Here is a 23,848-nt window from a genome sequence, read left to right on the forward strand (position 1 = left end):
CTTCCAGATCTACAAGGCGGCATACCAAATTGGCTGTAGGGTTGGGGAGGCTGGGAGTTTATCCTTGGAGGCTTTGACTGTAGTGTTTGAATGAAGCAGTCAGTCATTGCTGTGGGGAGCCCTGTTCACACCATACTAAAGCAACAGTGAACAGGAGAGCAACAGAATGGCTCCATTCATGAGATGACTAGAGTACTACAACACTCCTACTGTTCATTGTTCTGACCAACCCCTCTGACACAGCAGAGCAAAGGAAGTCTGGCTGCTCACTCTCTCCTTCCTTCTCTCACACTCTTTCTAATCTCGTCACCCAGACCCAAATATCTGTGCTATGTAAGTCTCACGAGAGAATTCCCTCTGTAACCTGAGCAGATTTCAAGATAATGAAGCCCATGAGACTGCACAAGGGTTGATGTGTGAGATCTGTCATCTTCACTTAAAGCCTGAATTATTGTCTTTGGGCTTGTGGTCAGCAAATTATTCACTTAAATTCAAATATTTTAGGGGTAGGGTCTAGGGAGAAAAGTGGGTTTTGTACAGACCAGGAAAGAGTCACCAGACACGTGAGTCATGTGAAGCCGTCACTTGTTACATAATTAGTCGTAGGGCTGCACACAGAACCGATGTCCATAGAGAAATTGAACTGCATTTGAATATGAATGTCCATTTTAGTAATTATATTTCTAAACCACAGAGGTTCTCTGAGGAGACTGTCCCATGCCTCTCTGAGGGGGTAGGCAGATGTTCTGGCCCATTCTGGGAATAAATAGACAAACTGTTTATTGCCTTTTTGATATTTGGGAGCACTGAGTAATTATGAACTCAATCTGATAATCCAAGAGTTTCCTTACAGTACGATAAATTAACTACATTTGCCAATGAGGGCCTTAACAGAACCAAATGTGTAATCTGTTTAATTAAAAGCACATTTACTGAAGATAAAAACATGACATATTTTATTAACCTAAAATAATAAATATGTCTAGGTTTCAGCACAACTTGTTATTTATTATACTCGTCATATCAGCTCAACTGGTTAACATGACTTTGGGAAAGTCACTCGCATACTCAAATGAGTGGATTCAGGTATTTCAGCCACACACAGGTGTATAAAATCGATCACACAGCCATGAAATCTCCATAGACAAACATTGGCCCTAGAGTGACCTTACTGAAGACCTAAGTGACTTTCAACGTGGCATAGGATGCCACCTTCCCAAAAATCAGTTTGTCAATGTCTGCCCTGCCAGAGCTGCCCCGGTCAACTAAGTGCTCTTATTGTGAAGTGGAAACGTCTAGGAGCAACAACGGCTCAGCCGCGACGTGGTAGGCCACACAAGCTCACAGAACGGGACCGCTGAAGCGCAAAGCGTGTAAAAATTGTCTGTCCTCAGTTAGAACACTCACTACTGACTTCCAAACTGCCCCTGGAAGCAACGTCAGCACAAGAACTGTTAGGCGGGAGCTTCATGAAATGGGTTTCCATGGCCGAGCAGCCCGGCACAAGCCGAAGATCACCATGCACAATGCCAAATGTTGGCTGTAGTGGTGTAAAGCTCACCGCCATTGGAATCTGGAGCAGTGGAAGCGCGTTCTCTGGAGTGATGAATCACATCCATCTGGTAGTGGGTTTGGGGGATGCCAGGAGAACGCTACCTGACCCAATGCATTGTGCTAACTGTAAAGTTTGGAGGAGGAATAATGCTCTGGGGCTGTTTTTTGTAGTTCGGACTAGTGAAATGCTACAGAAATAAAATTACATTCTAGACGATTCTGTGCTTCCAACTTTGTGGGAAGGACCTTTCCTGTTTCGGCATTATAATGCCCCAGTGCACAAAGCGAGGGCCATACAGAATTGGTTTGTCGAGATCAGTGTGGAAGAACTTGACTGGCCTGCACAGAGCCCTGACCTCAACCGCATCAAACACCTACTGCGAGCCAGGCCTTATCGCCCAACATCAGTGCCTGACCTCTCTAATGCTCGTGGCTGAGTGGAAGCAAGTCCCCGCAGCAATGTTCCAACATCTAAAGGAAAGCCTTCCCAGAATAGTGGCGGCTGTTATAGCAGCAAAGGGGGAACCAACTCTATTTTAATGCCCATGATTTTGAAATTAGATGTTAGATGAGCAGGTGTCCACATACTTTGTCATGTAGTGTATTTTACATTTTTTTTAAAGGCAAATATGGAAAATTCTTTTAATTTGAACTTGGTACACAGAATAAAAATGCTGGACGCAAATATTGGAAAGAAAATGCTTTAATGATGGACAAAATGTTTTTGCACTGTTAACAGATGAACACAAAGCAGATTATCATTTTAGTCTCTAGTGAGGGACCTTTAGCCTGGCCTCCAAACGAACATTATAAAAAGCTTAAGTTTGAGGTTACATTTAATTCCTCATCAGCCTATTAAAGATATTAAACTTTTTCTCCACAAACCAATGGCATTTCTTTAAATATGTCAACTCGGCCAGCAGAGGGATATTGTAAACCTCCAATGTCAAGGTTCACAATATCCCTCTGGCCGAGTTGACCTATTTACGATTCAATCCATGTACGATTCAATACAATTACAATTGGATTTCTGTTCATAAGACAACACAATTTGAGGAAACAGAATTTGTCTGCACCTCCTAAAGACCAGAGACATTTACTGTGAACTCAGTAGTTGATTTGGTATTCACCAAAATATGATATTTGCTGTCCAGCAACAAACCTTTGAGATCAAAGCCTAAACCCCTGGATTAAATAAATACCTTTTGCTCTTGGTGGTGTGAGGAGAGTGTTTTTGGGGGGGGTGTTACTACTGTGAGGGCGTAATAGGGGTTTGTCTTGTCCTCAGGGCCTGGGTGGCGGGCGAGAGGGAGGGGGGCCTGGGGGTGCACGGGCTGGAGGGGGGCCTGGGGGAAGTCGGCTGGACGGGGGGGCACGGGAGGGAGGGATGGAGACGGAGGGAGGAGTGGAGTGTGGGGGAGGAGAGGACGGTTGGACTAGAGGCCTCTGAACTGGAGGAGGGGGAAGGGTTTGAGAGCGACGGGCAGAAGGGGGTCGAATGGACTCCGTGTTTTTTACGCGTGTGAAGTTGATACAACGACCCTGCAACACAGACAGACAGAACCAAGTTAGACCAGGGGCTCAGAACACAGACACCGTTTCCACAGTTAGTTTCATCACTGTTTGGTTGCAGAGTCCTCTCTAATTTAAAGGTGGCAAAGTAAACCAGCACATACATACACACATCCCAGGAATATGTCCTGTTTTGCATCAAGATTGGTGAAGATTGGGGGGAACAATGCGAACTAAGAATAAATGGTATTAGGGTGCTAATAAAAAAAAAAAGTGTTAAAGAATCCACTCCTCTAAGTGGTCTGAGTGTTGCAGAGAATTTAGAACCGGGCCATTTAATTGGAAACAACTTTCCAGAGTCTGTAACACATCGTCTCTGAGCTAACACACACACACACACACACACACACACACGACACACACACACACACACACACACACACACACACACACACACACACACACACACACACACACACACACACACACACACACACACACACACACACACACACACACACACACGAGGCCCTCTCAACAAAGCCCCTTACAAGTCCTTTACACGTCATTAACTGGGCAGAATACATCTTCAAATCTCGAAGTGAAATGAGGGGAGAAATCAAAAGACAATGACTTCTCTAACTTTTGTATTTCTGTATTGTTATTTAGGGAGCCAATTTCAGATGCAAAGACACATTTCTGTGAAAAGACAAAGCATTATCTCATCTCTGTATGTTTTTGAGTCATCTTCCAGTGTTTTATTCATACATAGGTATTGGATGTATTTTAAAAATTGTCATACAACGTAAATGCAAATCAAAACATAAGGCACAACGACAAAAAGTGCAACAAAAACGACAAAGTGACACTGTTAAAAAGCACATCAACGATGAAAAGCACAACAAGAAAAGGCACAGCGATAACGAGCACAACAATATAACACAAAGCACTAAGACATCCAGATCAATTATGAAAATCTTCCATCTCTGACAAACACACACATCTCACTCTCCCATCTCTCCACATTACTCTCACTCTAATGGGCTCATGAATGGCCATCAGCGGGTTACCAGTTTCTGCCACAATGTGTGTGTGTGTATGTCATCCTCTGTGAAAGCGCGTCACCCAACCAGATGGGAAGTTGAAAGGCCACAAGCCAAATTGTGACAGAAGAGATTCCCTTTCATTGTCCCCTGATGGCCCTGTCACACAGTGGAGAGGATAAGAAATAGGGAGAAGTAGGAAAGAGGGAGGAGAGGGCCTTGTTTATTAAATAGTCAACGCAAATCAGGACCTCCCATCTTCTCTCTCCACCAAACTCACAGGAACCTCTGGCCAAATAGAGATATCACAACGGCAGAATAAGGGTCTTGTTCTGCTATATGCATAGCGTGTGTAAGTGGATCCTTGGTTGTGTGAAGGAGGTATCTTATACAGTTGCCTGTGAAGTGTGTGTGAGTGGATCCTTTTTAAGGTCATGTGAGGTGACATGCAGAGTTGTCAGTTCAGAGCTCGCTCTCTCTCTCATATACATATATATATATATACATACAGCGGGGGAAAAAAGTATTTAATCCCCTGCTGATTTTGTATGTTTGCCCACTTACAAAGAAATGATAAGTCTATAATTTTAATAGTAGGTTTATTTGAAGTGAGAGACATAATAACAACAAAAAAATCCAGAAAAACGCATGTCAAAAATGTTATAAACTGATTTGCATTTTAATGAGGGAAATAAGTATTTGACCCCTCTGCAAAACATGACTTAGTACTTGGTCGCAAAACCCTTGTTGGCAATCACAGAGGTCAGACGTTTCTTGTAGTTGGCCACCAGGTTTGCACACACCTCAGGAGGGGTTTTGTCCCACTCCTCTTTGCAGATCTTCTCCAAGTCATTAAGGTTTCGAGGCTGACGTTTGGCAACTCGAACCTTCAGCTCCCTCCACAGATTTTCTATGGGATTAAGGTCTGGAGACTGGCTAGGCCACTCAAGGACCTTAATGTGCTTCTTCTTGAGCCACTCCTTTGTTGCCTTGGCTTTTGGGTCATTGTCATGCTGGAATACCCATCCACGTCCCATTTTCAATGCCCTGGCTGAGGGAAGGAGGGTTTCACCCAAGATTTGACGGTACATGGCCCCGTCCATCGTCCCTTTGATGCAGTGAAGTTGTCCTGTCCCCTTAGCGGAAAAACACCCCCAAAGCATAATGTTTCCACCTCCATGTTTGACGGTGGAGATGGTGTTCTTGGGGTCATAGGCGGCATTCCTCCTCCTCCAAACACGGCGAGTTGAGTTGATGTCAAAGAGCTCCATTTTGGTCTCATCTGACCACAACACTTTCACCAGTTGTCCTCTGAGTCATTCAGATGTTCATTGGCAGACTTCAGATGGACCTGTATATGTATTCTTGAGCAGGGGGACCTTGCAGGCGCTGCAGGATTACAGTCCTTCACGGCGCAGTGTGTTACCAATTGTTTTCTTGGTGACTATGGTCCCAGCTGCCTTGAAATCATTGACAAGATCCTCCCGTGTAGTTCTGGGCTGATTCCTCACTGTTCTCATAATCATTGCAACTTCATGAGGTGAGATCTTGCATGGAGCCCCAGGCCGAGGGATATTGACAGTTCTTTTGTGTGTCTTCCATTTGCGAATAATCGCACCAAATGTTGTCACCTTCTCACCAAGCTGCTTGGCGATGGTCTTGTAGCCCATTCCAGCCTTGTGTAGGTCTACAATCTTGTCCCTGACATCCTTGGAGAGCTCTTTGGTCTTGGCCATGGTGGAGAGTTTGTAATCTGATTGATTGATTGCTTCTGTGGACAGGTGTCTTTTTTATAGGTAACAAGTTGCGGTTAGGAGCACTCCCTTTAAGAGTGTGCTCCTAATCTCAGCTCGTTACCTGTATAAAAGACACCTGGGAGCCAGAAATCTTTCTGATTGAGAGGGGGTCAAATACTTATTTCCCTCATTAAAATGCAAATCAATTTATACATTTTTTTACATGCGTTTTTCTGGATATTTTTGTTGTTATTCTGTCTCTCACTGTTCAAATAAACCTACCATTAAAATTATAGACTGATCTTTTCTTTTTCAGTGGGCAAACGTACAAAATCAGCAGGGGATCAAATACTTTTTCCCCCCACTGTATATGAAACCACAGTGATGCGTGTGGTTTTGTTCTATCCTTGCATGGACCTAAACGTCCCCACAAGGATAGTAAAACAAGGAAAATTCTCCCTTGTGGGGACATTTCCCATGAGGACAAAGGCTATTTTGATTTTAGGGGGCTAGGATTACGGTTAGAATTAGGAGTTAACCCTAAAGCTAGGGTTAGGTTTAAGGAAAATTCTCCTTCGTGGGGACATTTCCCACATCCACATGGGAACAAAGGCTATTTTGAGTTTAGGGGCTAGGCTTAGGGTTACAATTAGGGTTAGGGGAAATAGGATTTTGAATGGAAATACATTTTAGGGCCCCACGAGGACAGAAAAACAAGTGTGTGTGTGAGAGAGGGACTGAGAGGCTGGGTATGCTGAGGGTTGTATGGAGCTGTGTTTGTTTCCCACCAGAGGCAGGTTATGACTTGCCTGAGTAGTGAGTACCAGTGTCTTTTGCTAACATTCCACTCCTTGCCACTCCTTTCGGCAATCTTAACTATGATCTCAACGTTGAATATGCAGTTGCTGATTGGTAGTTGGAAACAACATTAATATTTCCTATGACGTTATGGAACACGGTGCGAGCAAATTTGGCGCAATGTAGAATTTTTTAAGAAGAAACAATACCTTGATGACCTGCTGCGGTAATTCCCTTGTAAGAAGGCAGTGTCAATGCAAGATCACGTTATTCAAAGTAAAGTGGCTAGAGAGGACTCCGTAATGAGAGAAAAAACGATTTTGAAAATATTAGCCTACAAGATTTAATCGAGCTTCAGTTGCATCCCATTAATGAGAGGAAAGAAACTCAAAACTGGCACTTGTCGTCATTCCTCGAACATATGCTGATCAGTACTTGATATGAAAGAAGTGATATGAAAGAAGTATGTGAGAAGTACAGGTTGGTACATTAGACTAGAAATTCACAAATGACATTATGCTATACAGGACCTCTTATTGTTCACTGTTAAGGGTTCATACATCTTTTCCATGACTATTACTATTATAGCCGACATGAAAAAGTAACCATTAATGACACTGGAATGCTGCTGTATCTGATCCCATGCAGGCCTACCATCTAATGCTGTTGTACACTTGATCGAGGCACTTAAACCCCCGCAAAGTAGAACTGCACTGTTAGTCACATGTGGTCAACCCACCATCTGCAGAGCTCCTGGGTGTGCAGGCTTGGCTTTTGATCCAGCCTTGAAACACCCAAGTCTGCTTATCAAGGTCCTGTTGGGCAATTGATGTTTAGGCTACAATGAGGTTAGTCCAAGGCTTGAAGAAATGCCTGCACATGCAGTAGCTATCCTGGAGGATGGTTGCCACCCTTGATATAAAATATTGTATAATTACAACCAAATACTTTGTCTTTATAAAATCATTCCCCCATTCAATTAATCAGGGATCAAATGGATAAGACTACTTTGAAGTAGCCTAACTAGACATGTTTATATACAGTACCAGTCAAAAGTTTGGACACACCTACTCATTCAAGGGTTTTTCTTTATTTTTACTATTTTCTACATTGTAGAATAATAGTGAAGACATCAAAACTATGAAATAACACATATGGAATTATGTAGTAACCAAAAAAAGTGTTAAACAAATCAAAATATATTTGAAATTTTAGATTCTTCAAAGTAGCCACCCTTTGCACAATCTTGGTATTCTCTCAACCAGCTTCACCTGTAATGCTTTTCCAACAGTCTTGAAGGAGTTCCCACACATGCTGAGCACTTGTTGGCTGCTTTTCCTACACTCTGCGGTCCAACACATCCCAAACCATCTCAATTGAGTTTAGGTCGGGTGATTGTGGAGGCCAGGCCATCTGATGCATCACTCCATCACTCTCCTTCTTGGTCAAATAGCCCTTACACAGCCTGGAGGTGTGTTGGGTCATTGTACTGTTGAAAAAAGCGCAAACCAGATGGGATGGCATATCGCTGCAGAATGCTGTGGTAGCCATGCTAGTTAAGTGTGCCTTGAATTCTAAATAAATCACAGACAGTGTCACCAGCAAAGCACCATCACACCACCTCCTCCATGCTTCACGGTGGGAACCACATGCGGAGATCATCCATTCACCTATTCTGCATCTCACAAAGACACGGCAGTTGGAACCAAATATCTCAAATTTGGACTCATCAGACCAAAGGACAGATTTCGACCCGGCAAATATCCATTGCTCGTGTTTCTTTGCCCAAGTAAGTCTCTTTTCTTATTGATGTCCTTTGGGCTCCCGAGTGGCGCAGAAGTCTAAGGCACTGCATCTCAGTGCTAGAGGCATCACTACAGACTCTGGTTCGATCCCGGGCTGTATCACAACCGACCGTGATTGGGAGTCCCATAGGGCAGTGCACAATTGCCCCAGCGTCGTCCAGGTTAGGGTTTGGCCGGGGTAGATCGTCATTGTAAATAAGAACGTTCTTAACTAACTTGCCAAGATACAGTAGAAAGAAAAAGTATGTGAATCCTTTGGAATTACCTGGACTTCTGCATAAATTGGTCATAAAATTTGATCTGATCTTCATCTAAGTCACAACAATAGACAAACACCTCTCCTCTACTTGAACTCTGTGAACCATTTATTTGGGCTGCAATTTCTGAGGCTGGTAACTCTATTGAACTTATCCTCTGCAGCAGCGGTAACTCTGGTTCTTTCTTTCCTGATTGGCTCAAAAGCATTAAGAAGGAAATAAATTCTAGAAATTAATAAGGCACACCTGTTAATTGAAATGCATTCAAGGTGACTACCTCATGAAGCTGGTTGAGAGAATGCCAAGAGTGTGCAAAGCTGTCATCAAGGCAAAGGGTGGCTACTTTGAAGAATCTAAAATATATTGATTTGTTTAACACATTACTACATGATTCCATATGTGTTATTTCACAGTTTTGATGTATTTCCTATTATTCTACAATGTAGAAAATAGTAAAAATAAAGAAAAACCCTGGAATGAGTAGGCGTGTTGAAACCTTTGACTGGTACTGTACAGTGCCTTCAGAAAGTATTCAGACCACTTGACTTTTCCCACATTTGTTACATTTTCCCACATTTTGTTACATTACATCTACACACAATACCCTTTAAAAAAATTGTAATATTTACATAAGTATTCAGACCTTTTGCTATGAGACTCGAAATTGAGCTCAGGTGCATCCTGTTTCCATTGATCATCCTTGAGATGTTTCTACAACTTCGAGTCCACCTGTGGTAAATTCAATTGATTGGTCATGATTTGGAAAGACACACCTGTCTATATAAGGTCCCACAGCTGACAGTGCATGTCAGAACAAAAACCAAGCCATGAGGTCGAAGGAATTGTCCGTAGAGCTCCGAGACAGGATTGTGTCGAGGCACAGATCTGGGGAAGGGTACCAAAACATTTGCAGCATTGAAGGTCCCCAAGAACACAGTGGACTCCATTATTCTTAATAAGAGGAAATTGGGGACCGGCCTTATTTTCAGAATGGTACTGTTGTGCCATATCGGTTTGATATACTTAGGGTCTATTTGCAGATTGACCGAGAGAGAAAAGCTAGAGAGACAGGAGCAAGGAGACATCGATGAACCACAGGCTCTTCCCAGAACAGACAGTGACTGATGGTGCAGTTGCAGGAGATGCCTACCTCTACCAACAGACAGTGAATGTTTCTTCTGTTAAGAACAGGACCAGCTTATTCATTAATGGAGGAGGTAGAACATCAGACTGATGATGGAGCAGAAGATGGCATGTGTGTAACTAAACACTCAGATTTCTTGTCTCTCATCAATCCTGTTGTGTTGGAGACTTTCTTCAGAATTCCCAGGATCAACTGGAAAGGATGTGCCACACCTGCGGTTCCAAATGGGAAGCCCTCTGAAGCGTTTTCTGTAATATTACTCACAGGATAAGTGTTTTGGGTAATATTACTCATAGGACATTAATACTATTACTTTATAAGAGCCTACCTAATAACACCCTTCCAGCTGTATTTTCAAGTAACCTGCCTACATGCCATAATGTAACTGGCTAGTCTCCACTTCAAGTTTGTCTGATGACATGATGACATGCTGGCTAGTTAAACACTGTCTAGAACGAGTGGTTGCGCACCATAGAAGTCTTGGGGTTGGAAGCTGTTAAGGAGCCTTTTGGTCCTACACTTGGCCTACCACTGTTGTGTCGTCAGCAAACTTAATGATGGTGTTGGAGACGTGTTTGGCCACGCCGTCGTGGGTGAACAGGGAGGGGACTAAGAACACACCCCTGAGGGGCCCTAGTGTTTAGGATCAGCGTGGCAGATGTGTTGTTGCCTACCCTTACCACCTGGGGGGCGGCCCGTCAAGAAGTCCAGGATCCAGTTGCAGAGGGAGGTGTGTAATCCCAGGATCCTAGCTTAGTGAAAACTTTGTGGGCACTATGGTGTTGAACGCTGAGCTGTAGTTAATGAACAGCATTCTCACATAGGTGTTCCTTTTGTCCAGGTGGGAAAGGGCAGCGTGGAGTGCGATTGAGATTGCGCCATCTGTGGATCTGTTGGGGCGGTATACAAATTAGAGTGGGTCTAGGGTATCTGGGAGGATGCTGTTGATGTGACCCATGACCAGCCTTTCAAAGCACTTCATGGCTACAACATGAGTGCTATGGGGCTGTAATCATTTAGGCAGGTTACCTTCGCTTCCTTGGGCACAGGGACTATGGTGGTTTACTTGAAACATGTAGGTATTACAGACTCGGTCAGAGAGAGGTTGAAAATGTCAGTGAAGACACTTGCCAGTTGGTCCGCACATGCTTTGAGTGCACGTCATGGTAATCTGTCTGGCCCTGCGGCTTTGTGAATGTTGACCTGTTTAAAGGTCTTGTTCACATCGGCTACCGAGAGCGTTATCACACAGTCGTCCCAAACAGCTGGTGCTCTCATGCATGCTTCAGTATTGCTTGCCTCGAAGCGAGCATAAAAGGCATTTAGCTCGTCTGGTAGGCTCGCGTCATTGGGCAGCTCACGTCTGGGTTTCCCTTTGTAGTCCGTAATAGTTTTCAAGCCCTGCCACATCCGACGAACATCAGAGCCGGTGTAGTAGGATTCAATCTTAATCCTGTATTGACGCTTTGCTGGTTTGATGGTTCGTCTGAGGGCATAGCGTGATTTTTTATAAGCGTCCGGATTAGTGTCTTGCTCCTTGAAAGCGGCAGCTCTAGCCTTTAGCTCAATGCAGATGTTGCCTGTAATCAATGGCTTCAGGTTGGGATATGTACTTATGGTCACTGTAAATACACTTATTGATGAAGCCGATGACTGAGGTGGTATACTCCTCAATGCCATTGGATGAATCCCGGAACATATTCCAGTCTGTGCTAGCAAAACAGTCCTGTAGCGTAGCATCCGTGTCATCTGACCACTTCCGTATTGAGCGTGTCACTGGTACTTCCTGCAGGAAGCAGGAATCAGGAGGATAGAATTATGGTCAGATTTGCCAAATGGAGGGTGGGTGTGAACTTTGTATGCATCTCTGTGTGTGGATTAAAGGTGGTCTAGAGTTTTTTTCCCCTCTGGTTGCACATGTGACATGCTGGTAGAAATTAGGTAAAACGGATTTAAGTTTGTCTACATTAAAGTCCCCGGCTACTAGGAGCGCCGCTTCTGGATGAGCATTTTCTTGTTGGCTTATGGCCTTATAGAGTTGGTTGAGTGCGGTCTTAGTGCCAGCATCGGTCTGTGGTGGTAAATAGACGGCTACGGATAACATAGATGAGAACTCTCTTGGTAGATAGTGTGGGCTACAGCTTATCATAAGGTACTCTACCTCAGGCGAGCAATACCTTGAGACTTCTTTAATATAAGACATCGCACACCAGCTGTTATTGACAAACAGACACACACCCCCACCCCTCGTCTTACCAGACGTAACTTCTCTGTTCTGCCGGTGCATGGAAAATCCCGCCAGCTCTATATTATCCATGTCGTCATTCAGCCACGAATCAGTGAAACATAAGATATTTCAGTTAACGTCCCATTTGGAGGATAATCTTGATCGTAGGTCATCGATTTTATTTTCCAATGATTGCACGTTGGCCAATAGAACGGATGGCAGTGGGAGTTTACTCGCTCGCCTAAGAATTCTCAGAAGGCAGCCTGACCTCCACCCCCTTTTCTCCATCCTTTCTTCACGCATTTGATGGGGATTTGGGCCTGTTCCCGGGAAAGCAGAATATCCTTCTCGTTGCACTCGTTAAAGGAAAAAGCTTCTTCCAAATCGAGGTGAGTAATCGCTGTTCTGATGTCCAGAAGTTATTTTCGGTCATAAGAGACGGTAGCAGCAACATTATGTACAAAATAAGTAAAAAAATAAGTTATAAACAACACAAAAAATGATGTCTTGATATGCTTTTCCAAGAGAGAAATCACTTTGTTCAATATAGCCTGATCACTGTTAGTTAGTGGGTGTGGCTGAATTATGATGACTGACAGCTTGGTGTTGAGTCATACACCAAGCGTTGGGGGTCATCGCGTCTTCTACCTTGGCAGTACTCTGCGCCTTGTGTCTGGCTGACTGTTCGTCTCTGTGATGGCTGTCAATCATTTCCTGTAAATCTCCAACTGTCCAATTTTCAAAAGGCTTGCACCTTTTATTTTTTACATTTTATTTCACCTTTATTTAACCAGGTAGGCCAGTTGAGAACAAGTTCTCGTTTACAACTGCGACCTGGCCAAGATGAAGCAAAGCAGTGCGACAAAAACAAAAACACGGAGTTACACATGGGATAAACAAACGTAGTCAATAACACAATAGAATAATATGTATACAGTGTGTGCAAATGAAGTAAGGAGGTAAGGCAATAAATGGGGGGGGGGGGGGGTGGAAAGCATGGCCAGCCGTAGAGAAATGCTTATTGAAATTTCTGTTTGAAAAAGCTAGGCTTTGCTTTCCTAACTGACTGTGTGTATTGGTTCCTGACTTCCCTGAAAAGTTGCATATCGCAGGGACTATTCGATACAAGTGCAGTACGCCACAGGGTGTTTTTGTGCTGGTCAAGGGCAGTCAAGTCTGGAGTGAACCAAGGGCTATATCTGTTCTTAGTTCTACATTTTTTGAAAGGGTCATGCTTATTTAAGATGGTAAGGAAAGCACTTTTAAAGAACAACCAGGCATCCTCTACTGACTGGGATGAGGTCAATATCCTTCCAGGATACCCGGGCCAGGTTGAGTAGAAAGGCCTGCTCACAGAAGTGTTTTAGGGAGCGTTTGACAGTGATGAGGGGTGGTCGTTTGACCGCGGACCCATAACGGATGCAGGCAATGAGGCAGTGATTGCTGAGATCCTGGTTGAAAACAGCAGAGGTGTATTTAGAGGGCATCATCCACTCTTTTTCCCTGTCTTTGCAAGCACTCACTGGCAAGGTCAACTGCTTTGTTCAGTCTGACCAAATAATCCAAGCAGCTCTCTGACTGTCTTGGTAAGGTTTCATAGAAGTATCCTAATGTAATTGAGGATTAGATTGCCTCTCCAAAGTGCTGCCTCAGGATATTGTATTTAGCTTCAGGGTTTCTGATTAAGTTAACGAGAGGGTTTCCACGGAGCCCAATCCTGAATATGTCTTTAGCCTGCCCCATTAGTCAGTCCTGTATCTCTTGCCCCTGTTCTTATATACTGCATCCCTTCTTTTTCAAGTAAGCTTGCATAAGTTCTTGCCATTCAGTCACTGTGCATCGGTATGTGCTATAACCCCTGAAGTGGGGTGGTTCTCTGATGTCTGACTTCAGAATTAGATTGACCAATCGGGTATTAGTACTATGGGCTGGGGAGTGCTAGGAGCAGCCCCTGCTAGACAAGCGGCAATTTGATTTCCTATTTCACTGCCCAGTTGTTTGACTAACTCTGCTAGGGCTATGTTGATCCGGGTCGCGGCCCAAATCTGTAGCGGTCTTTATATGTACCACGGAAGAACCAAGAAATGAAGAGCGACACAACGGCTGACGTTTTTGGGCTTTAATGTAGATCTGCAATGGTATTATGAAAAGTCAGGACCGGAATGAATCACTCTTCAATGCACTATCTGACAAGTTGTTCTTTCTTTCTGTGTCACTGTTTCGTGAGCAAATTAGAGCAGATGGTGTTAATATTGTATAGCCTTCCAGTATTTTGTTTCAATCCAAGCACATTCTGCCTAGTGGCACAGTTTTGGCGGCATGAGAAGAAAAATGTGACTATTCAGCTAACCATCCTAAAATCTCATAAGAAAGGTGATGTTTTTGGTTTAACAGTAAAGCCATACTAATGCAAATATATTTGGTTCTGTTATGTAAAATACAAATCAATCATTATGTGATCTTCCAAGACATTGATTCAGCTTTGATATAACTTTATTAAACAAGAACCATTGTGAGAAGTGGTAGCTTGACACTACACCCCTGCTTCCACAGCAGCAAACGAAGCGCACCACGTAGGCTATAGCCTACCTCCCGCAACATTTGGTGAAGGCGAAACAAGAGACCACGTGTAGCTTTTATGACAATCTGGGAATATTTGGCCAAGGAAACATTTCTGGTTGGTCTCAGAGAATATAAAACAGTTAGGAATGGAGACTTTTAAACACTTTTGGGTGAAGCATCAGCAAATATGTTGAATGAGCAACTAATGAGCATGGAGAGCATCACACGTTTGAGGAAATTACAAAGGGCCAAAATGCGGGACTGTCCCGCACAATCCGAGACGTGGTCATCCTACTACCTGGGTGCCCAGGACAGATGCATCGAATCCCCTTATTGAATATAACGGTTGTTCCCATTCAAGACAATGGTGGCATAATGGGTGGACTGGCGAGTGTACCCATAAGAGCAAAGCAGTAAGTAAAAGCATAAAATAAAAGCAGGACGTGTACCCATCAATCTGTGCTGTGATTTGTTGAAACCACTCAGACATTCCATTCCATTGTATGAGCCATAACTGATGTAGTTAGCATCATTTGAATGTTACCATGGAAATTATTGCATCACAATATCAGGCAGCCATTGCGAGTTTATACAACGGGTGGGTCTAATCCTGAATGCTGATTGGTTAAAACTGCATTCCAGATGTGTCTATTCCACAAGTTAACACTGGCTAAATCTATGACTTTAAAATGCCTATTTACTCTGTTCCATCTGACTGTGCAATCCACCGTCTCATCAGCCCAGCCAAGCAATTTATAAACTTGATCTCCACTATAAAAAGCATCTAGACATTATCTCACATTTCTTTGAGACTAATATTTAGTTTTCAACAGCGGAGATTTGTATACATCTTGCTGTCTTTCTCTCCGACATTTGCAACATTGTTTCAATAATCAAATTCGATCTCCAGCTGTCCTATAGTAATGAATGTGTAGGGACGAGACGGACAGACAGGCAACGTTTTTCAGCTAGTCGAAATCATGAATCAGCTGGTATCATTTTTATGGATATATACAAAGAAATGTCCATTGAAAACAGGTAAAACTAAACAAGTGCAGCTAGTTTGCCGTCTTTCCAGCTTCAGTTTGAAGTTGTTAGCTGTGTTGTTGTCTAGCTCCTCTGAACAACAGTGTCCTCATGAATGAGCATATTTTCTATGCCAGGGGAAATGGCGTCTCATTAGCTGATTGTTATGGATGTATCCAAATAAATGTCACTAGAAAACAGTCAAATTGCCATGGTTAGAGGTTCCAAGTCTACAGTGGGGGAAAAAAGTATTTGATCCCCTGCTGATTTTGTACGTTTGCCCAATGATAAAGAAAGGATCAGCCTATAATTTTAATGGTATGTTTATTTGAACAGTGAGACAGAATAACAACAAAAATATCCAGAAAAACGCAAGTGAAAAATGTTATTAATGGATTTGCATTTTAATGAGGGAAATAAGTATTTGACCCCCTCTCAATCAGAAAGGTTTCTGGCTCCCAGGTGTCTTTTTATACAGGTAACGAGCTGAGATTAGGAGCATACTTTTAAAGGGAGTGCTCCTAAACGCAGCTTGTTACCTGTATAAAAGACTCCTGTCCACAGAAGCAATCAATCAATCAGATTCCAAACTCTCCTCCATGGCCAAGACCAAAGAGCTCTCCAAGGATGTCAGGGACAAGATTGTAGACCTACACAAGGCTGGAATGGGCTACAAGACCATCGCCAAGCAGCTTGGTGAGAAGGTGACAACATTTGGTGCGATTATTCGCAAATGGAAGAAACACAAAAGAACTGTCAATATCCCTTGGCCTTGGGCTCCATGCAAGATCTCACCTCGTGAAGTTGCAATGATCATGAGAACGGTGAGGAATCAGCCCAGAACTACACGGGAGGATCTTGTCAATGATCAGCTGGGACCATATTCACCAAGAAAACAATTGGTAACACACTGCACCGTGAAGGACTGAAATCCTGCAGTGCCCGCAAGGTCCCCCTGCTCAAGAATACATATGCATGCCCGTCTGAAGTTTGCCAATGAACATCTGAATGATTCAGAGGACAACTGGTGAAAGTGTTGTGGTCAGATGAGACTAAAATGGAGCTCTTTGACATCAACTCAACTCGCCGTGTTTGGAGGAGGAGGAATGCTGCCTATGACCCCAAGAACACCATCTCCACCGTCAAACATGGAGGTGGAAACATTATGCTTTGGGGGTGTTTTTCTGCTAAGGGGACAGGACAACTTCACCGCATCAAAGGGACGATGGACGGGTCCATGTACCATCTAATCTTGGGTGAGAACATCCTTCCCTCAGCCAGGGCATTGAAAATGGGTCGTGGATGGGTATTCCAGCATGACAATGACCCAAAACACATGGCCAAGGCAACAAAGGAGTGGCTCAAGAAGAAGCACATTAAGGTCCTGGAGTGGCCTAGCCAGTCTCCAGACCTTAATCCCATAGAAAATCTGTGGGGGGAGCTGAAGGTTCGAGTTGCCAAACGTCAGCCTCGAAACCTTAATGACTTGGAGAAGATCTGCAAAGAGGAGTGGGACAAAATCCCTCCTGAGATGTGTGCAAACCTGGTGGCCAACTACAAGAAATGTCTGACCTCTGTGATTGCCAACAAGGGTTTTGCCACCAAGTACTAAGTAATGTTTTGCAGAGGGGTCAAATACTTATTTCCCCCATTAAAATGCAAATCATTTTATAACATTTTTGGCATGTGTTTTTCAGTTTTTTTGTTGTTATTCTGTCTCTCACTGTTCAAATAAACCTGCCATTAAAATTATAGACTGATAATTTCTTTGTAAGTGGGCAAACGTACAAAATCAGCAGGGGATCAAATACTTTTCCCCCCCACTGTATTCATTCTGATTTCCATGCCCATGAGTTTACCGGAAGGAATAAACCCGAGGTAGAGAATGGTGATGTTCTAGGTGGTCTACATAGCAGTAACACTACACGCAGCCACCAATGATTACATGACATGTTATTGATGGCATTCCACATTATACTGCCACTGCCATCATTAGGCTGAAACGTTCAGTTGTGTCTCAAAATTAAACTTGCACAGTGATACTTATTGTGTAAACCTGTTCAGCCATTTTGCCGCCGGCTCCTCCTCGGTTGATTTTTCAACCAGGGAGATGATTGGAGGTCAGTCTGGTGTGTCAACTTTGAAGTCTTTGTTCATGACTCGTCTATCTTCCCGCCACTTGACAGCCTGCTGGACCAATCTGGTTCTAAAGTTGAATTTCTGTGTACAGTGGCTTGCGAAAGTATTCACCCCCCTCTGCATTTTTCCTATTTTGTTGCCTTACAACCTGGAATTAAAATAGATTTTTGGGGGGTTTGTAGCATTTGATTTACACAACATGCCTATCACTTTGAAGATGCAAAATATTTTTTATTGTGAAACAAACAAGAAATAAGACAAAAAACAGAACTTGAGCGTGTATAACTATTCACCCCCCCAAAGTCAATACTTTGTAGAACCACCTTTTGCAGCAATTACAGCTGCAAGACTCTTGGGGGTTTGTCTCTATAAGCTTGGCACATCTAGCCACTGGGATTTTTGCCCATTCTTCAAGGCAAAACTGCTCCAGCTCCTTCAAGTTGAATGGGTTCTGCTGGTGTACAGCAATTTTTAAGTTATTCCACAGATTCTCAATTGGATTGAGGTCTGGGCTTTGACAAGGCCATTCCAAGACATTTAAATGTTTCCCCTTAAACCACTCTGTCACGATCGTCGTAAGAACTGGACCAAGGCGCAGCGTACGTAGCGTTCCACATCTTTATTATAACGTGAAACTTCAGCAAATACAAAACAATAAACGAACAAACGAAATGTGACGACCTGGAGTGCTCACAGGCAACTACACAAAACCAAAACAAGATCCCACAAAACACAATGGGTAAATGGCTGCCTAAATATGATCCCCAATCAGAGACAACGATAAACAGCTGCCTCTGATTGGGAACCATAACAGGCCAACATAGAAATATAACAACCTAGATTACCCACCCTAGTCACACCCCGACCTAACCAACATAGAGAATAAAAGGCTCTCTATGGTCAGGGCGTGACACACTCGAGCGTTGCTTCAGCAGTATGTTTAGGGTCATTGTCCTGCTGTAAGGTGAACCTTCATCCCAGTCTCAAATCTCTGGAAGACTGAAACAGGATTCCCTCAAGAATTTCCCTGTATATGCGCCATCCATCATTCCTTCAATTCTGACCAGTTTCCCAGTCCCTGCCGATGAAAAACATCGCCACAGCATGATGCTGCCACCACCATGCTTCACTGTGGGGATGGTATTCTCGGGGTGATGGGAGGTGTTGGGTTTGTGCCAGACATAGAATTTTCCTTGTGGGCCAAAAAGCTCAATTTTAGTCTCATCTGACCAGAGTACCTTCTTCCATATGTTTGGGGAGTCTCCCACATGCCTTTTGGCAAACACCAAACGTGTTTGTTTATTTTTTTCTTTAATTGGAGTTTTCTGGCCACTCTTCCGTAAAGCCCAGCTCTGTGGAGTGTACGGCTTAAAGTGGTCCTATGGACAGATACTCCAATCTCCGCTGTGGAGCTTTGCAGCGCCTTCAGGGTTATCTTTGGTCTCTTTGTTGCCTCTCTAATTAATGCCCTCCTTGCCTGGTCAATGAGTTTTGGTGGGCGGCCCTCTCTTGTCAGGTTTGTTGTGGTGGCATATTCTTTCCATTTTTTAATCATGGATTTAATGGTGCTCCGTGGGATGTTCAAAGTTTCGGATATTTTTTTTTAGAACCCAACCCTGATCTGTACTTCTCCACAACTTTGTCCCTGACCTGTTTGGAGAGCTCCTTGGTCTTCATGGTGCCACTTGCTTGGTGGTGCCTCTTGCTTAGTGGTGTTGCAGACTCTGGGGCATTCCGGAACAGGTGTATATATATATGCTGAGATCATGTGACACTTAAATAAAGTCCACCTATGTGCAATCTAACTAATTATGTGACTTCTGAAGGTGATTGGTTGCACCAGATCTTATTTAGGGGCTTCATAGCAAAGGGGGTGAATACATATGTACACACCACTTTTCCGTTGTTTATTTTTTTGCATTTTTGAAACAAGTTCTTTTTTTCATTTCACTTCACCAATTTGGACTATTTTGTGTATGTCCATCACATGAAATCCAAATAAAAATCAATTTAAATTACAGGTTGTAATGCAACAAAATAGGAAAAACGCCAAGGGGGATGAATACTTTTGCAAGGCACTGTAGATGGGAGGAGAGGTGAGAAAGGGAGAGGATCAATCTGTTCATAAGAGGCATTAAACCAGACAATGTGTGGTGAAATGTGATGTGTCCTATACCTGAAGCTGTAGTGGCTTGTGCACGTCCTGAATTTTCGTTGTGATCCAGGATGACAAGCGAGGTCCTTGACTCAATAAATGGATACTTACAGTGAGCAAGACATGGGCTGTCTCAAGGGTCATTGATTCAACCTCCCACTCACAGAGAAAAAATGGAAGTCAGAAGTCAGAATAAAATGAAATGGTAATTACAGTCTATCAGGCCCTGATGTTGAGGGACCTCCTCGGCAGACCATAAAGGGGTGAGGCTGTACAGGGCTTCTCAATTGCAAGCGCAGGACAAGTGGCATCTGGCTTGGTTTCAATGGTGATGTTGGCTGGTGTAACAGAGAGTCAGTCCCTACATGTCAGTTCAGGGCATGAGCTGATATTGTAAATGTTTTAATTGAAATAATGTAAAGGTTGGGTTAGTTTGCTGTCATTACAACTCATGCACCTAGCTAGGGCCAGAGCCATACATTTATCTATATGGCTCTGGCTAGGGCTAAGTGTCCTACTCATGGACCTTAGTTAGTGCAAGCAATTTTATGCAATCAATAGCACTACAGGAAACTGTGAAGCCTAGTAGCAAAGAATATTGAATTTCTTATCAGTGTAATGGAAAAGGGAATTTTGTCAAAAAGTAAAATAAAATAAAAAAAACTGTCCGTAGGACAGTAAGTTAGTAGCTAAGATAAAACTATCACAAACTAGTTCAGAGAATGGCAAACAAATAATGTTATAAATTACTTTATGGTGACTAGCTACAGGTGTTAGCAATTTAGCTAGCTAGCAACATACCTTGAATGGTTGGATCTTTCCATGGTGGAAAGACGGTGGAATCAGAACCCGGTTTCAACAGGTCACCCTTGTAGTCAGTGGCCACAAAGTGATCACTACACATGATCAACTGCAGCTGGTGAATGACTTCAGGTGTCATATCGACACCATAAGCGGGAAATTCTTACAACACACCGTTGTAAGCATTTCACTGAGAAAATGTGAATCTATATTGGTTTTTAATCATGCTTTAAAAAAATACAGAATAAGGAATATTACTGTATTTGCACTGTCAACACTGTGCGATGTTTAACAGTGAGAATGGCAGAATGGTGAACTTACTAAATGAAATGAGTTTGACTGTGTGATATTAGGTTGCTTCTTGTGTAAATATTTTCTGTCTGGATTTGTTTTTTTGTATTCGGCGCATGTGACAAATACAATTTGATGTCGGATGAACGGCAGCCATGCCTGACAAACAGCTCCATCGCGGACAGGAAAAGAGTGGAAATGTGCAGTGTACAGTCGTGGCCAAAAGATTTGAGAATGACACAAATATACATTTTCACAAAGTCTGCTGCCTCAGTTTGTATGATGGAAATGTTCATATACTCCAGAATGTTATGAAGAGTGATCAGATGAATTGCAATTAATTGCAAAGTCCCTCTTTGCCATGCAAATGAACTGAATCCCCCAAAAACATTTCCACTGCATTTCAGCCCTGCCACAAAAGGAGCAGCAGACATCATGTCAGTGATTCTCTCGTTAACACAGTTGTGAGTGTTGACGAGGACAAGGCTGGAGATCACTCTGTCATGCTGATTGAGTTCGAATAATAGACTGGAAGCTTCAAAAGGAGAGTAGTGCTTGGAATCATTGTTCTTCCTCTGTCAACCATGGTTACCTGCAAGGAAACACATGCCGTTGTCATTGCTTTGCACAAAAAGGGCTTCACAGGCAAGGATATTGTTGCCAGTAAGATTGCACCTAAATCAACCATTTATCGGATCACCAAGAAACTTCAAGGAGAGCGGTTCAATTGTTGTGAAGAAGGCTTCAGGGTGCCCAAGAAAGTCCAGCAAGCGCCAGGACCGTCTCCTAAAGTTGATTCAGCTGCTGGATCGGGGCACCACCAGTACAGAGCTTGCTCAGGAATGGCAGCAGGCAGGTGTGAGTGCATCTGCATGCACAGTGAGGTGAAGACTTTTGGAGGATGGCCTGGTGTCAAGAAGGGCAGCAAAGAAGCCACTTCTCTCCAGGAAAAAAACATCAGGGACAGACTGATATTCTGCAAAAGGTACAGGGATTGGACTGCTGAGGACTTGGGTAAAGTCATTTTCTCTGATGAATCCCCTTTCCGATTGTTTTGGGCATCCAGAAAAAAGCTGGCCTGGAGACAAGGTGAGTGCTACCATCAGTCCTGTGTCATGCCAACAGTAAAGCATCTTGAGACCATTCATGTGTGGGGTTCCCTCTCAGCCAAGGGAGTGGGCTCACTCACAATTTTGCCTAAAAACACAGCCATGAATAAAGAATGGTACCAACACATCCTCCGAGAGCAACTTCTCCCAACCATCCAGGAACAGTTTGGTGACGAACAATGCCTTTTCCAGCATGATGGAGCACCTTGCCATAAGGCAAAAGTGATAACTAAGTGGCTCGGGGAACAATACATCGATATTTTGGGTCCATGGCCAGGAAACTCCCCAGACCTTAATCCCATTGAGAACTTGTGGTCAATCCTCAAGAGGTGGGTGGACAAACAAATTCTTACAAACTCCAAGCATTGATTATGCAAGAATGGACTGCCATCAGTCATGATGTGGCCCAGAAGTTAATTGACAGCATGCCAGGGCGGATTGCAGAGGTCTTGAAAAAGAAGGGTCAACACTGCAAATATTGACTCTTTGCATCAACTTTATGTAATTGTCAATAAAAGCCTTTGACACTTATAAAATGATTGTAATTATACTTCAGTATTCCATAATAACATCTGACAAAAATATCTAAAGACACTGAAGCAGCAAACTTTGTAGAAATTAATATTTGTGTCATTCTCAAAACTTATGGCCACGACTGCATTTGTATCTGACCGGAGCATTATTGCACCCGGGTACAATGCACTTCATTTTGGCCAACTTGACTTAGCTACTCAACTACTAACATTGTTCACCTTACTTTACTTCAGAGATGACTCACCGCTAGCCTAGCTACTAGCTAACGTTACCATCGCTTCTTCTTCTTCTTCTTCTTCTTATTCTATGGAAACAGGATTCCCCCAAAAACTGAACTACCAAAAAACTACCTAAAAAGATATAATAAACTAAATCAAACAACTTTTCTGTAAAAAAAATAAAACAGATATGATCCCTACACAGGCTCAAGGGGAACCTGGGAGGGCTGGTCTTCCGTCGCCAGTACCCCTTTGCAAGCCTTCAGATGTAAAATCCTTGAGTCTCAAAACAATTCTGCCGCAGCCACAATAATGTCCAGTTTCTTCGAGTTCTTTGAGACTTGTGCTGTACAGTTTATAACTGTGGCAAAGAACGCAACAAAATCCACCTTTTTAACACACAGGATGTATTTTCTCTAGCAGCAAACATTTACTACAGGCTGTGGTGTATCCACAACCATATCTTCACTAGCATCACTTGTTTTCTCAATTCTTTTAATCGCCTCCGCATAGGAGATTCGATTGACCGCTCTAACTTTTGCCACCTCAATTTCCTTCACCCTTAAAGGGCCCTCCAGGAACTCGGGATCATGATTCCCACCACAATTGCAACACCGTTGTCCTTCTACACACCATTCTTCAGTATACTCTGTTTGTCTGCACACACTTGAAACATGGCCAAATCCTTTACAATTCTTACACTGCAGTGGTTTGGGGACAAAAGCTCTTATGGTGTATCTTACATAACCAAGCTTCACATGCATAGGTATTTGCTCTTTATCAAAAAACAACAGGACCGACAGACTTTCTTCTTTTTCTCCATTCACCCAGCGGGTCAGACCCCGGGCACCAACCACACCAGGAATTATCTTCAGATATTCAACTTGAACATCTGTCATCACCCCTGAGATGACTCCTTTGACGGGTGCTCCACTCC

At 43.2% G+C, this 23,848-nt stretch overlaps 1 protein-coding gene across 1 annotated transcript in view; it reads right to left on the reverse strand.

The window, feature by feature from the left end:
* Positions 1–2,241: 2,241 nt before the first annotated feature.
* The window catches only part of LOC106576849 (anthrax toxin receptor 1), a 75,298-nt gene continuing 53,691 nt past the window's right edge, over positions 2,242–23,848 (reverse strand). The window contains exon 18 of the mRNA XM_014154325.3: positions 2,242–3,096. Coding sequence (XP_014009800.1) covers positions 2,839–3,096 — 258 coding nt within the window. The 3' untranslated portion in view covers positions 2,242–2,838. The remainder of the gene's footprint in view (positions 3,097–23,848) is intronic.

The sequence above is a fragment of the Salmo salar genome, chromosome 18, assembly GCF_965601325.2.
Source record: "Salmo salar chromosome 18, fSalSal1, whole genome shotgun sequence".
Lineage (NCBI taxonomy): Eukaryota > Metazoa > Chordata > Actinopteri > Salmoniformes > Salmonidae > Salmo > Salmo salar.